This window comes from Centroberyx affinis, unplaced genomic scaffold, assembly GCF_046629955.1.
Source record: "Centroberyx affinis isolate AG114_WGS23_722 - 3 ecotype Tasmania unplaced genomic scaffold, CSIRO-AGI_Caff_v1 ptg001547l_1, whole genome shotgun sequence".
Taxonomy (NCBI): Eukaryota; Metazoa; Chordata; class Actinopteri; order Beryciformes; family Berycidae; genus Centroberyx; species Centroberyx affinis.
In genome coordinates, this window is record NW_027280002.1 from 166,795 (window position 1) to 183,010 (window position 16,216).

The 16,216-nt window shown below is 42.0% G+C and overlaps 1 protein-coding gene across 3 annotated transcripts; it reads right to left on the minus strand.

Annotated features, from left to right (window-relative positions):
- Positions 1-1,435: 1,435 nt before the first annotated feature.
- Positions 1,436-15,048, minus strand: LOC139650830 (MSL complex subunit 3-like). 3 transcript variants are annotated; one of them, XM_071527611.1, is made up of 14 exons: positions 14,827-15,048; positions 13,886-13,968; positions 13,154-13,249; positions 12,409-12,503; positions 12,210-12,307; positions 11,415-11,543; positions 10,975-11,135; positions 10,337-10,495; positions 9,953-10,188; positions 9,358-9,447; positions 8,757-8,866; positions 8,009-8,108; positions 7,625-7,709; positions 1,436-4,247 (listed from the first exon to the last, which is right to left on the minus strand). In XM_071527611.1, exons 1-14 carry the CDS (start codon positions 14,923-14,925, stop codon positions 4,148-4,150), a joined length of 1,641 nt encoding a protein of 546 aa, XP_071383712.1. In that variant the 5' UTR covers positions 14,926-15,048; the 3' UTR covers positions 1,436-4,147. The 3 variants fall into 3 exon arrangements, with proteins under 3 accessions (XP_071383712.1, XP_071383711.1, XP_071383713.1); XM_071527610.1 differs by having other exon boundaries at positions 9,953-10,215; XM_071527612.1 differs by lacking the exons at positions 13,154-13,249; positions 13,886-13,968; positions 14,827-15,048 and having other exon boundaries at positions 9,953-10,215; positions 12,210-12,332; positions 12,409-12,507.
- Between the last annotated feature and the right edge of the window lie 1,168 nt (positions 15,049-16,216).

Here is a 16,216-nt window from a genome sequence, read left to right on the forward strand (position 1 = left end):
AGCGGTTCATTACAAGGAGGCTGCCCCGATCCAAATAGCATTAGCGCTCACCGCCAAAACCCATTAAGATCCTGATATGAGGGAGCTAGGTTAGCTAGCCTCTCTAGGTGCTCAGGGAATAGACTGAGTGTAGTTCAGCTGTGGAAGACTTATAAGACATTAGAGAGGATATGTAGGTACTGTATGGAAGAAGGGACTTCTGCCCACTTACATAACATTCAAGTTCCATTTTTTGGTCTGCTTGACTTTCTTCAGGGTATTCAAATGGCTTGAATGTCCATTATACCAAAAGCTCAGCCAAAAGATTAAACTTGCATTTAATATAAGTGTGCAGAATTCCCTTTCTTCTTGACCAACGTGTCTAAGTTTTGCCTGTAACACCTTACATACATTACTGTATGTGGTGGATCTTCTACATCAGGATTGTCAGTGAGAGCCACTTTGAGAAATCAAAAATCATATCAAGGGCCAGACATTTATTTACATATTATTGTTTAAACCAAAATAATGATCTTTAGTCATGTTTTTAAATTCGCCCAGAATCTACATGATAGACTTTAGAATGGAAAAAAAAACACTGCAAGATTTTGTTTGCCCCATCAAGTTGTCCCAAATAAAGAACACCACGGCAGATGTCCCACAAGTGTATGTTTCCTAACAGCAACCCAATAACAAAATGATGACTAACGATGTTATAATATGCAAGACTCTCTGTGGTATTTATCCAGGGCTCAGTGTCTTGCTCAATGAAACTTAGACAGGACACATGGCTGCTGATGGAAACAACATTGGCTGTTGCACAGATCGAATCGGGGAACTTCTATTTACGGGACGACAACTCCACTAGATAGTTCCCAGTCGTGAATGACAAGAGAGTTAAGAGTCCAGATTCAAATTTGAACCCATGAAAACAGATAGTATGCACCTTTGCCCACTGAGACACCAGAGTCCCTGAACACCATAGTGTTGTAGGACATCCCGCTTCATAAAGATTTAATGCCTAACTGGGAACAACATATTGAACACTATGTCTAAGCCAAAAAAGTGTCCATCTCAGCTCAGAACAATGAGCCAAAGGCGGCTCCCATCCATCTTCAAAAGACAAGGTTAGATCACATCTTCAACTTGTCACTAAAGCTCTCCAGGAGCAGAGAGAGGACCATACTACCTCAAGGCCTGGCTTACCCTGTCATTTTGAATTTTATTATTTTAATTAAGTCATTTTCATCACCTTGCATGTTAAACAGTACAAGAAAAAAAAGTTTGTTAGCATAGGAGATTAATGAGCCCCACTGGTTTTGATGAGGATTGGCAACAAGCTGCTTTATAGTTGCTCAAGGACAAAAACAGCAGTCTGAAATTCAAAATGTCAAGCCATCACATAACATTTTCAGATTTGTCAAAGTGACAACACAAGGTAATTTTCAATCAGCTATAGTCTGGGGACACGGAAGGTCAGGAAAAACTCTCTTGAGTCTACGTTTAACTTTTGTATGGCATTTGGTCTGGTTCCTACTGACTGAAATGTATTCCATAAGTGCAGGGGTGATATGGTGTGAATCAAAATAGTACAATTGTATAAATAAAAAGGAACTGGACTAGTGATATGAGTAGCACCTAAGCACATTACTGCAGTAAGGTTTGGTTTACTGCATGGTTTGAGATACCCAAATCAATTTAGTTTAGCATGATGACATTTGATACATTTTGATGACCTTGTATCATGCAGTTTTATGGGATTCCTCAGTATGAAATAAGCTAACAAACTTTAGAAAACAGAACTTTATAAGTCTTTATTCAAACTCCATTAGCAAAAGAAAAAAAGGCTAAAAAAGAAACTAACTTTGCGGACAAAAACTTGGAAAATAAGCAGTACTCCACAAAAGCCTAACCGATTAGGCAATGCATACTATACCCATAATCATGACATCATTGAAAAACTAAAAACATGGATACATTCTTATTATGCCTACAGGTATGTTGCAATCCTAAGATTTTTTGTGGTACTGCGTCATTAATACACAAGTCTATTAGGCCTAGTCTAGTATCCAATGACCAATTCACCATGTATGATCTGGGTAAACGGAAGCATAAGCTGTACAATGAAGGATCAGGCATTAACAGAGGGATCCAATGGGGTATAAAGAAAATAAATTAACAACATCCTGATAAATGCGAATTTTGTATTTACATTTTCACAACGTCATGAAAAATAAGAGCAGACAGCAAAAAACAGTCGGATTTCTTCAAATCGGAACAGAGCCGAATTATCCTTCGGCATCTTAGCACGTGATCATCGTTGTTGCATCCGGACCCGAGCCAAATAGCATTTAATAATTCTCAGTGTTTATTATTATTCAGTACCAAATGGGTGGGATTTAGCAGAGGATTCTTGAGACAATATCAGATAAGTTGTCAACCACAGAAAAGCATACTAAATTGTGTTTGATTGTCTTTTCTTTCTAGCACTCATTGTATTGTCCTACGTGGCAAATCCCATCAATCTGACACTAATCTAAAACAAACTATAAGTAGTATTGCAAATACCATTATCCCCGGGTCTGGTTCCATTGTAAATGAACAAAGACAGAACAAGATATAGCTACAATCACAGACATGTTTCTTGGCATAAGCAAGACAAGAAATAGGGGCAAAAAATGCTTTACTGTCAGAGATATATACACAGCACTTTTCATTAGTCCTTTTTCATCCCTCTTTCTCCATTGTGCCCCCAGATCCTATTGATCCTTTCCGGTAGAAGGTGAACAGAGTGAGAGGGAGAGGCAGAACAAAGAAGCTGCTAGAGAGATAGAAGGGTCTTTGGAGAGAGACATTTAACAGAGATCTGCACAGGATGACGGCAAAAGCAGGACAAAATAGGAAAGTGGAATTCTCCCATGGAAATGAATGGGTATCACATATCCAAAAACATGAAATCCTGGAGAAAAATTAGAAGAAAAAAAATCACATCCCTGATTAAAAGTTCTTAAAGAGTCAGTATTAGAAAAGCTCGGTGAAAGCAGTGAGGCTTCTCCAGGAAAGGAAGAGCATGTAGGGAAACGCATCCAGACGAATCACTGGCAGCGCAGCATGGGAGCCTCTTACAGGAAGTCACTAAACAAGGGGGAGGGGGGGCTGGAGCCCAGCTGAGACCAGGCTTCCAAACAGGCGTACACTTCGCAAAAACAGAGCGCCGACGTACAATGCCTTGTGCACCACAAAGGACGGGTATGAAAAAGCATCCAGAATGAGAGTTTATTGGATGGACAGAAAGCGAGCACAGGGCTTTTCAATCAAGGTCCCATTCCTGTCTTTGGATAGGCCGCAGCAAGCCGAACTGCCGCCACGAAGAGCAAGCATGGCACAAAGGGGAGGGGGAGAAGCAGTCAAGAAATGGGGAGAAGCTTTGCCAGGCAGCTTGGATCTTGCCTGCTTCCACATCTGTGTGGTTCAGGGCTGGAAAGAAAGGGGTTGGCCATACCAGCACATAACATCTGAGAGGGGGAGGAACTCTACCTGATAACTTGGAGGCTTGAGGTTCTATTTCAACTTCTCTGGATCTAAGCCCTAGACTGGTCTTTAATGATCCAATTTAAAAATTGTATGCCAGGCAACACAAAAAAAACAAAACAGAAAATAGCATGGAACAAGGCAGGAAATGGGGAGCTCCATTGGAGCGGTGTCCATATAGTTTTATCAATTCTATTTAGACCAGTCTGATATAGCCTAAGGCTATTGCATGACAATTAAACCAGACTTATTTAGGGCCTAAGCATAAACCAACAAGTAGCACTGGACAGGCCATAGAACAGTACATTGCAAAGCAGGGTTTACATCGAGGCAAAGCAGGACATATAGGACAGTACCACCACAGAGCATGGGTGAGGGTTAGCGGCATGGAGGGCGACCAGTACCGCAACAGCAGGGAAACAAGTCAGACCAGAAGAGAGGGAAGGGCGGTCCAACATAGCTCAACTCCAGAGAAAGCCGGGTTTCCCAAAAGCATCTCAGCACTAAGATAATCTTTATTCCTCTATAACCCAGCCCGGACTAAATCGGTCTAGACAAGGGGAAGGAGCAGGCCGGTGTAGCAGGGCAGGGAGGAGCGACGGAAGCACACGATGTAGCAGTCGTCTGGCAGTTTGATTCAGTAAATGGGCCTCGGTTGTTTCATGCTGTAGTGGGCCTCTGATGCCGACACGTACGCAGACTCAGGAAAAAAATCCTCGTGGAACTCCGCCAGAAACCTGAGAGAGGGGAGGGAGAGGAGGTGTGACAGAAGGAAAAGTGGTGAGATATTTTGACTCCAACAGTGAATCGTCAGCAGTCGCTTCTCCAGATTAAATCATCAAATCAAAGTCGGGTGATATAATATACATCACAGGCATTACAGCCCTATGTGAAGCAAAAACCGATGACAGAAATACATCTCAACTGTCGAGTCCCAGTTCACTTCGCCTTCTGGTTTTCCTAGATATCCCTGGCTCATTCCACATAAATCCTAGACCCCTTGCCCTCTGTCCAGGGGTATATGTCAGAGAAAAAGCCCCCTCATCTATCCCCTTACCACCACCAAGCTACCAATCACTATGACAGAAAGAGCGAGAACATTAGAATGACTGTCCAACAGAGAGAGACAGGGAAAAATCCCCCCCACCCCCCTTCCCATCTAATCAGTAGCGGGGAAAACTAATCCGGAATCTTCTTAGTATCCGCTACTCGGCCAAATCCTCTAAATCTTGCCATCTCATCTTAGCTCCACCGGCCTTCCTAATCTCAACGCAAACAAATTATCCTCATCAGAGGAGAAATTAAGAACGCTTCGACGACCGACAACAAACAAGACAACCTAATGGGACAATATGGGGGAATGTACCCTGCAGTGAATACTGAAATGCTAAGCAGGGGTTTAGACTTTTGGTGTCAAGAAATATTGGGCCAGTTCAACGAAGCCTAGTCCTACACTACAAAAAATATTTATTCGGAGAGTTCCATTGAAGGAACTTTTTTGTCTGTAGCAAGGCTCAAGCTAAGTCTGCTAAATCAGTAAATTAAGTATTTTTGCCTATTTGGTGTGTGAATTTGTTGCGTCAGCCTTGAGGTAATCTATATTGCTGTTAGATGAATAGTAATGCAAGGCAAGCTGCTTTAGGCATATGCATTGTAAATCAGTATAACGTGTTCACACACACACACGTGCGCACACAAACACACACACACTTAATCTCAATCATTCTTGCAGAGAAAGGGAGAGTGAGAGCAAGAGAGAGATCAAATGTGGCCAAATCCCAGAATGCATTTCACCTCAGCCTCTGCAACATCAATCAGTTTTTGCCCGCTCGGCACAATCTGCCACAGCGCTGATCTCAGAGTGCGGGATGTGAAAGCAAACCCTTTCCCAAAAGATTTCACCTGCATTTTGTCAATGTCCCGCAGGACCCTTGTGTCTCCACAAGGCCAGCTTATTAGGATCTGAGAAAAACTGGTTGGGTTTTCCCTATTGAAAGCCACTGAGCCATTGAGCCTGTTTTGACATTTCTTTATTCTTGCATTGTCACTGGACATCACATTTTTCACACCTTATAATCTATCATAGAGTTATCGAGAATGAAAGGTGGGAACTGCAAGAAGTTATGTCCTTTCAAGTAATGCCTTCCTTGCATCCTATTTAATGTAGGTGCTATTTTGCAGAGTAATGTTCTATGCAAAGCGAGTGGGATACGACCCATGATTTGCAGCCCAATTCCACAGGAGTGAATTTAAAGGCTCTCTACCCATGTTTCCCCTACCACTGACGGGGCCGCATGAGATGCTTAGCCAAGAGGAGCTGCCATCCTGCCTGAAAGAGTGAGGTATTAGTATTGTATTACATTGAGAGTTTTACTGTCACGTGGTTAAAATGCTGTTTCAGAGCCAGAGGCCCTTCTGTCCAGCCATGAGGAGGGGAAAAAAATCTGGTGGAGGCAATGCGTCGCATACTCAGTTTGAATAATGTAATCTCTCCGTTCTGCACACCATCCCCTTTCCAGCCCACCCCATCCAACAAACACACACAAATACCCCCTCTAGCTATTTTTAGAAGACCCCCTCATGATTTGGCGTAGAGTACCAGTGGATATTTACATTACAATTTATAAACTGTGATGTAATTGATTACAGTTAATTACAGTGGCTATTCTATTAATTATGGTTGCCCCCCACCACAAAAATGTGGTGGGGGGGCAACCATAATTAATAGAATGCATAGGAAAAACTGGTATCCTTAGCCCAGTGGCTCAGGATGCCAGACTCACCGAGGCGAGTCCTGCTGCTCCACAGCACCCCCCGGCGGCCGGAGGAGGTACTGCGTGTGTTTGATTAGAGAATGAGTGGACCTAAATCCCCTAGGTTTGGGACCGGCTAAACTGAAGATCGCTGGGGAGGATTTAAAGATTAGACTCCCGAGCTTGTGTAACGCCCACTCATCTCCCTCGCTCCGACGCTTGCTCTCTCCGTCTCTCTCACTCCCGACCATGTTCTCCATTCCTTACACTATCTCTTCCTCCTCTTCTCCTTTTTGGTGTTCTGGTGCCATCTCCGTGTATTGATAACTTCCTGTCAGTCACTATATTTCTCCATTTCTGGCTTCTCCTCTCCCCTATTTTTTTTCTCTCTCAATCACTATCTTTATCTTTCTATCTGTCACTTTCCCTCTTTCTGTCCCACTGTGAAGCAAACCACCAACACTTCAATCCATCAGCACGCACACAGAGTTAAGAGGCCAGAAGACACTCTTCCCATTCAGTGAGCTGGATAACCATAAAATAACTCTACTACAGCATAAAATTGTCAAGGACAACGATATGTAAATACCTCCATGACATTCCCTGTAGGCAATATCTTTGTTAGCGGGCAAATGTGTGAATGTGTGTTCCTAGGAGTTTTTAAGGGTATATCTTTGTTTCTCAAGGGTGAGTGTTTGTGTCGGGGGTTGTCCACGTCTCTATGCGCATTTATCTGTGTGTGTCAGCAAATCGATGCATGCTACAGACTGCACTGCCAGCTTTCAGGTTCTGTCCTTCTCTCCCTCTGAAATGGGAAACTTCCTGGCGACTGAACATTAGCAGATAACTAGTGAGCTTCGACACTTTGCTAGGTCACTGCCTGTTTAATGAACTGTGCAGATTATTAGCCAGATACATTTTAAGTTTAAGCAATTCCTATTTAATGTCCTGTTGATTCAATGCAGTGCTGCATCTTTGTAATGGCTTATCCTCCAAGAAAATTATCTATAATTTCACGCAGTTTCTGTCCACCTGACTGCACAATCCATTTTTATGGGTGGGGGGGAAGAGATTTCAATATAATGCCGGAATCTTTGAGTGAAGTAACAATAAGCCTTCAAACCCAAAGTTTGGTACTCTTGTTTATTTCTGTATACTTTAAAGGGAACTTTAAGAACATCCTGCGTGTGCTTGTCTGCAGCAGGTCGTTACCCTCCGCTATTGTGATTTGTTTGTCCCATTTTTAATTAAATTGTTTGTGTCCTTGAGTTGCTCTGTTAAGGTCTTGCCACTTAGCCAAAAAACAAAAAAAAGTAAAAAAGCAATTTAATACATTTGGTTTGAAGACACCCATCAATTACCTGAGGAAGAGCTCCAGATGTTTGATCAGGGCTCGAAGATTCCTCTCTGGGATATGCATCTTTACCAGGATCTCAGGGAGCTTCACTGGAAGAAAACCACCAAGAGAGTGAGCAGGGGATTGGAACAAAATTGCAGAGAGTAAGAGAGGGGCAAAACTAACTGACAGGAATGTGATCGAGACATAAAATAGCAAGGAAAATAGGAATCATTAATGAGAAATGAATGGGAGTTTTGTGTCCAAAAAAACTGACCCCACCCGCTTCTCCCCTTTCTTTGTGGAACCATGAAAAGACGGCATTAAACCAGTATGATCAAAGCAAGGGGATGACAGGTGAACCTGGGGGAGTCGAATGATCAAAGAAGAACATATTAGAGCAACGAACCAAAAAGCCGTAAGAGGTGCTGTGATCCGTACAGGTAGGACGGTGGAGGAGGCTGATCGTTCAGAGGGTAGTTGTCAGGAGTCAGCTTCCAGCTCAGGACCTGGTCAACAGAGCCAAGAAAATGCCATTCAATAGCAGCTTCAAGTCAAGTTTCATTGAGCGTTACGATGGAAGATCCCCGGGGTTTACTACACTTAACATCATCACATCACTGAGTCTGTCCAAACCAGGGGCATTGATGGAAATAAGCCTTCAGCCTTTATTGTCTTATCCTAGTACACGCTCTTAACAATTACAGGCTTCCTACTTACTTATCCTTTTTCCCTGGCTGCAAGATTTTGAGCAATCTTCAATATGAAATATGACTATGCAATAACCACTCATGGCAATATGTGAAATGACAGTGGGTCCACATAAATGTGTCATCAAATGCACATCAGGACAGAAGCTTTTTTCCATACTGTGGTAGACTTTTTGTGCATTTTACAAACATTTTAAGACCTGCAAATTATTAAATGTATTTTTCAGACTTTCCAGGCCTGAGTAGGAACCCTGAAAACAGGATAAATCCACAATAACAGGGCTAGCATAGTGAGTAGGAAGACAGTCCTTGAGCAAGACACTGAATTCCTATCAGCTTCATGGGTGCTCCTTTGTCACTGAGCCTGACCTCTGACCTCCCTGTGGAGGGGGGTAAGGGACAGTTTCCCTATGGGGATCAATAAAGTATCTCATTATTATTCATCACCTCATTGAGCTCGTTGTTCCTTCGGCTCTCCAGGCCATAGAAAGGCCCACCTCGCTCCTTGCTAGGTGTCAGAGGCAAAGGGGAAGACGAACCACTGTGCACTGGAGTTCCTGGGCGAAGAGAGATCAGAAAAACACAGCGTTTAGATAAACTCGTGGCTAGATTCTTTTCACATACTATATACTACAGCTAATGTTTTATCTATTGTTTTTGCTGGTTAGCTTAAGGAGGTTGAAATATGACTTAATATTCATTCATATAACTATGAGTAGGCCCTACTCATCCAGCACTTGGAGAGTGGAAGCATGTAGTTTGACAAAATGAGGATAGCACCATCTACTGGTCCACCCTGGTTATTACAAAAACAAAAGCCATGTGTGTCACATCACATTGACTTCTCAGATGGGTCAATGTCATGTGAAGAGAAAAAAAACATTTCCAAATAGTTCACAAATTCCAGTAATGACCAGTAACTTCAAAAGGCAGTAATTGTGGTAATAAACCCCACTTAAGGTCAGGTTAAGAGGCAAGTTAGATCACACAGCAATGTCACAGTTATCCTTGATGTAAAATAATTATTTTTAATGGAGTGTCAGCTTACTTCTCTCGAGGTTGAGGAAGAACTTGGGCTGGGTTGAGCTGTCAAGCAGACGCCGTTTGGGCTGCGGGGACGCTGTGGCACTGCCTCCACCTGGATAATTACATTAGTTTTATTTATACCCCACTATTCAAATCAATGTTACAAAGTGCTTTAGAAAACAACAAAAATATATTTAAAAGCCAATAAGTCAAACAACAAAAACATCCAGACATGGATTGACAAGGTCACAAAATAACAAATCAAATGTGAGAATAAAGTACATAAAAACAATTTATATAAAAGCCTGTCTGTAGATTAGCATTTTAAGTGATTTCAAAATAGCACTGATAAAAACAGACAATAACATAAACATATGAAATAACACATAAGAGGAGAAATCCAAGAAGAAAAAATGTGCAAAACTGTTGGACTCTTATCAAGTAATATATGCATTCAAAAGCACTTCAGCTGCAAATAAGCACCTTTAACATGCATACAGTTTTGAACATGCTTAGCCATTAGCAAATGGCTGAGATGTATCTCCATTTTAAAGATGCAACAAAAAACTAACCAAACATTAACAATGTAAAAACAGAATAAAATAAAAAGCGATTACCTCCACTGCTCCCTTCAGCCAGCCGCTCGCCCCCCGAGGTGTTCCTGGTGGAGCGTCTGAGTGATTGCGACTGGTACGAGATGCAGTCCATGTCCGGATGGCGCCGGCGCTTGGGGGTGGTGGCGGGGGCGGTGGGCGTGGTGGCGGAGATGTCGCTCAGCGCCGGCTGGCTGTCTGTCGACTGGGGGGTGGGGGGGTTGTGCCCCAACGGGCTCGGGCTGCGCTCCCGTTGGGTGCTACAGAGAAAAGGGGAGAGGAGAATACTACCTACTATATAGTATGCTGTAGCTGATGAATTAAAGAACAAAAAAACTTGAACTAGGGGTTGGTTTGTATAGTACTGACATTTACAAAATGTTACTTGCTTACTCATGGCATACTTACTTGCTGGAGCAGGGTGAGCTCTCGTTGATAGCCAAGAAGAGCCTGGAGGAGCTGACCTTTTTGAACTGAGCTTGTTCACAGGGGTAGAGGAGGATCATGGGTAGGGTGAAGTCAAACGTGATCCTCAGGCCGTCCACCATTTCCTTACACAGCTCCTCGCTGAAGAGAAAGAACAAATGGAGGGTGAGAGAGTACAACTGCAGCAGAGTTACAGCTTGGATTCTATTTTTCCTCCTTCTGCCTGGAATGACCCTGTTGGATTTCATTTAGGGAATTAGGTAACATTCTTAAAATATCCTACAACGGCACTTTAGGCTTACATTTGACTGTGTAAAATGATAAAATGGCACACAATGCCTTGTTAATTATTACTTGGGCTGTGGACTAATCCAATATGCATTATGCTGTGCTAAGTGGAATGACCAAAAAGGGAACAAAGTTTTCTGATAGACACGCCTCACCCAATAGGCAGAAAGTAAAAAAAGAAATAACAATAAGGAGGAGAGATATGGCATGTACTTCATCTTTGAGTTAGGCAAAGAGTAAGCCTACATCTTGACTTCAAACTTCCCATTTTAGGCTTCCATAAAGAGCCGCCTAGTATTTGTTTTTTCTCTTCAAGGTGTCTGCAGACTCACTTCTTCTCTGGAGGGACTGGCTGTGTGTTGAGGTTGTTCTGGGTGGTGTTCTGGTGACGCCGGTACCTCTCGTTGGCCAAGAACGCTTTGTTGATGGCAAAGTGCTTGACGTAGGACTCCAGGATGTGTACGACGTTCGTCTGACAGGGAACCATCACCAGCTAGGGGGGGGGGGAGAGCGCACAGACGTTTATGGACAAGCTCCAAGTCAATTTAATTTACGCAAGCCGCCATATCTCACATAATCCAACAGCAATCTAATCCATTTGAATTAGCCTGTTTACGATTCAGTCATAAGGCCAAAATACGGTCCATATGCACAAAAGAACCAAGAAGACATGCATTGCACATATACTGTATAACGTGTTTCCTATTACAACTTTCATTTTGTCAAGCACCTACAAAATGTATAGGATCGCTAAATTGTCTGCTGTGTGTACCTTCTTCCTCTTGTTGATGTAAAAGCAGTCATCCTCCAGTTTCTTCTTCAAGATATCGGGGATGTCGATGTCGATGTGGACGATCTTCTCCTCACATTCCCTCTTAACATGAGTCTCTGGCTCCACCCTCTGAAACAGACAGACGAGATATGAACCATCAGGTACACAGTCTGTATTAACAAAGAGGGTAGGATCTTAGGATGGGAGTCATGGTGGGACAACAGCATGACACTGCTGTAAGCCTTGTATCTTAAAATGTCACATTTTCAGGCATTTTTTCCTACTGTGGCTGCATTTAGAAATCATGGGTAGCTACCATTGTTTCGAGGTTCGATTTTTGAGACCATCGGCCAGTGTGCACAAAAAAGTTGGTTTACCATTCTGGCAAGAGTGCTGATCTGTCGAAGTTCAAGAAGATCCCCATGTCACACTCTTCCTACTGAATCATATCCCCTCTCCCTTATCTTCCTCTTCTACTTGCTCTAAACGCCCTTATCTTGAAGTTACATAAAATATGCTCTACCCCTCTCCTTAGCACTTATTTTTCTTATTTCTTTTCCTAGTACTTGATCATTCTTGGGCCACAGGATATTGTCATTGCACTGTGACTCTGATCTATGAACTCCTTACTTTTGGCTGCTTGTAATGTTGACTATGTAGGAATTACAGCATATTTTACTGTGGCACTAAAGGCCTAGAATGTAAATGTTTGTCTGTGTAGACAGTTTCCTCTTTTTAGTATTCAACTACGAACTTGTCCTTGTCTGGTACGGAGGCCAAACTAGTGCACTTTACCATATTCTTTAGATCCTCAGAGAAGTTGCTGTCCCCGCTATGTGAAGATTCAGGGTCAGAATCGTCCTCGCCACTGCTCTCTGAAGACGAAATCAAACCTGGAGAAATAGAACATATGGAAGGCTTAATTACTAATTAGTAATTACTAAGATACAGTGGGAGTGAGAAAGAGAGAGAGAGAGAGATATAGATTTCTCACATGCGTCATCACTGTCGTCCTCCTTAGGGAGAGTCTTCAGAGTTGATTTAACACCAGACTGACGACGACGCCTCTTCCCCCATCCCTTTTTCTTCCTGCCACCAGGAGAGGAAACAAAACACACACGCACTCTCAGTATCAGTCTCTCCTATAGATAGAACAAACTGGAGTGGAAAGGTTGTAAGCTGATATGGAATAGAAACCAAGCTTTGCATTACAGACTGAAAGTGTTGTGCTTGACACACCACTTCGCTGCTCGAAAGATTTTCATATTGTTTGTGGAGGGGAGATATAAGAGACTGTAGCAACCATGTGTGTCTATAAACTCATTATATCTGGATGTAGCATGCTCTACCTTTTAGTACATTTTTGGGAGCGTTTTGACAAAATGAGTAAAACAGTGTCACCAAAAAGTCCTTCTATTGAAGTCAGGGGAATGTCATATTTACATCTGTGCCTATCTGAAATACTGAATATGTTTTCCTATGGCCTGATAATGCAGTGACATAACCCATAAAATGATTCCAAACTGAATTCTCACTGAAATCATGAAACATCCAGCTCATTTTGAACATTGAGAGATAGACACTGAGAGATTCATCCCAATCTGACTGAAACATTAGAGTGATTGTGATTCTCTTGTACTTGCAAACAATTAATCCTATACAAAAGTCTGGTTACATTTAAATCAAGAAAAAATAATCACTGATGACATACTGACTTGCAAAAATCAATGTGAACTTACATGCGACCTGCGGCTTTGCGCGCCAGTTTATGTTGCAATTTTCGGTTTTCGTCAGTGTCTCTAAGCACATGGTCCTCTGCAGCCCAACGATCCCAGCTACTCAACAACAGCAACAACAACAAAAACAAAAAAAGAGACACGAACATCACACAGACCTGCATGGTTTGACAGCAGCATATTACAGCTACATTATTACATAACTTTATCACATGGATGGTAGGCTATCAAAATAGACATTTGAGAGACCACCAAAGTACAGCAATACAAATAGTCTCTTTATAAAATGAAGCTGAAAAACCCCATGGTGAGATTTTGCAACAGTAGACAATAAGAGAAATTTGAGTAACCTACACATGGATATAAAATAGTAAGAATGTCTAAAACTGAGGCTTAACAATGCAGGGAAAAACATGTCTTCAAGCAAATGTGCACAAAAAATAGAAATGAAGGGTGAGGTGATATTTGAGGTCATACAATTAGCACTTTTTGTTACTTGAACATAAATAAATAGTTTCTTACATGGGTAAGGCTCAGTTTTGGACATTTTATACCATTGGGCGGGTTACTCTAATTTTCCTTTGCAACCAACGCACCTGTGTTAGCCTATACCACCTCTGCTCTAAGAGAGTAAACACTACAATGAGTATGTTGTTGTCAGAGATATGTTGGTGACACTAACTCCATGTTCATCTAATGTTATAACAGTAACATTAGCTAAAGCTAGCTAGTTACCTCCTGTTCCAACCGTTGAAGTGAATCAGGTACTTTGGGACTCTCCTTCCATGTTCATCTGTACTTATCACCACATCAATTACCTGTAATGTTGAAACACAACAATACGTCCTGTAATGTTATACTTTATAGAACTGTCTTTTCGCTTGTCCCCGCTCCGTAGTGTCTGCTATATTACAGCACTCTTGGATATGGTTGCGACTGTGTCTTGCTCAAGCCAGGTTTATCAAACGTCAAGCTAGGAATGGATGCGTTGGTTGTAAACAATCAGCTAACACTAACACTAGCATGAAGTTTCTATTAGCTAGGTAGCCAGGCAGGCACTGGTCAGCAATATTGCACTCTTAGCTGACAAAACATAACATTAATTCATGGTAGTTGGGTTTATTTCATTTATTTATTTAGTGAATAAAATACGCTAACTAGCTATCTTGTTAGCACCATGGTTAGCACACAATAGCAATCGTTAGCTAATGTTAACTGATAGTCCTCAGCCTTCTTTGGCTAACGTTAGATGGGCACATGTGTTAACTGGTGCGTTTGTTTATTAACACAATGGCATGTTAATATGAAACTGCTTTGGGCGTAAACCTATCTATCTCCCATGTGTCTTTGGTCAGTGTCTCTCTAGGTTGAATACGGAACCGGTGATGCAGTTTTGGCTGAAATGCCTCGCCAAGGAGTCATCTTTAAAATCAACTCTTAAACACCTTATATCAGGCGTTACAAGACGAAACAAGGGAATCCGTACTGTTACCCGGAACCCATGCAAGAAATCGTAGCTAGGAGGATGGCTAGCTAGCTTTCCGGGGCCTAACTGGCCTCAAATGCGATTCCCATTCGCAGATCTTGCAGAAAAAGCCTGCTACTATAGTCTAAATTGGTCAATTGTACATAGTCGTAACAACACATATGACAAATAAGCAGACACAAAACGTTACCTTTGCGTCATACAACACTTTAGCCTTGGTGGGATCAGGTTCAAAACACAAGACTTTTTCTCCTTTGTGAAATTGATATTTAATTCCCCGCGAATTCATTTGTTCATGGCGACGTGCTGGAGAGGAGGCATCGATCTGGACCCTAACTAACTCCTTAACCCTTTCCTCGCCAAGCGGTTTCCTGTGAGGGTCTTCCCACCAAATATCTTACAGAGGGATGGCGCTGTTGTGGGATAGATGCAACCTTTCTGCTGCTGCCTTCCAGTGCTCCTTGTGAGCTCCCTCTTAACACATCCGAAGTAATAAATGCGATTTCTGTCGTTGCATTCAAGTGCTTTTGGTAGGGACAAACAACGAAACGAAGATTGTTGTGTGTGTGTGTGTGTGTGTGTGTGTGTGTGTGTGTGTGTGTGTGCTATTGGTAAAAACCAAGCGACACAGTTGCAGCGGTAAAATGAAGACGTGAAAGTATGCATCAGCCATGCAATTGATGTTCTAATAAAATAATTAGCCAGAAGTTGTCATATACCTCACTTTTACCATCGGTTGTTGGCAAGACTTCTATGCTCTTCGGCCCTATACGGTACATCTCGGCAACTCGGGTATCATAGCAAATGCCGACTTTCCCAGTCTATATACCACTTTGTTGGCTGACCTCCCATATTTCCGACAGCACGTCAAGGCAGCAACAAAACCAAACGCAATTGGAAATAGTGAGATGAACCTTCACGGACACCATAGTGGCGCTATAAGCTGCAGTGACCAGCAGATGTCAGTAGCTGAACACACAAAAGCAACATTAAAGAGACATTTCACCTCAATTCTAAAGTCACCAAATATTTTATTACCATTACGTTATCCTAAATGTATACGTGTGAGCGCACATGCTATCATACCTACATTATATCATGTGGACTAGTTTAGCATATTGTATGTTACACACAATGTTCTTCATGAGGATAACATCACAGGCCTTGATACTACAAATGTTTGCTATAATTAACCAGAAAATAGAAATATATACAAATCAAACCACTTATTTACTCCTTACATATTGACATCTATACAATTAAATACTATTTCAACAACAAAAAATACCGTATGGGTCAAAAAAGAACCACTGGGCTAAACTATGTTGTTCCATTGCAAATACTCTATTGCCTTGGCTACAACTCAACTGATCATATTCCAAAATTATATATCCATATTAAACCAGCCTACACAGATTAAGTAACCTGGGAACCACACACCCCTACCACAAAGCAGCAAAACATATTGTTTTGGTCTTCAATTCACATAGTTTTGGAAAAGAGCCCTTCCCCTGAGGCAAATTACAGTAGGCCTAAAAGAAAATTCAGCATGTCTCAATAATCTAATCTTCCTCTATTGG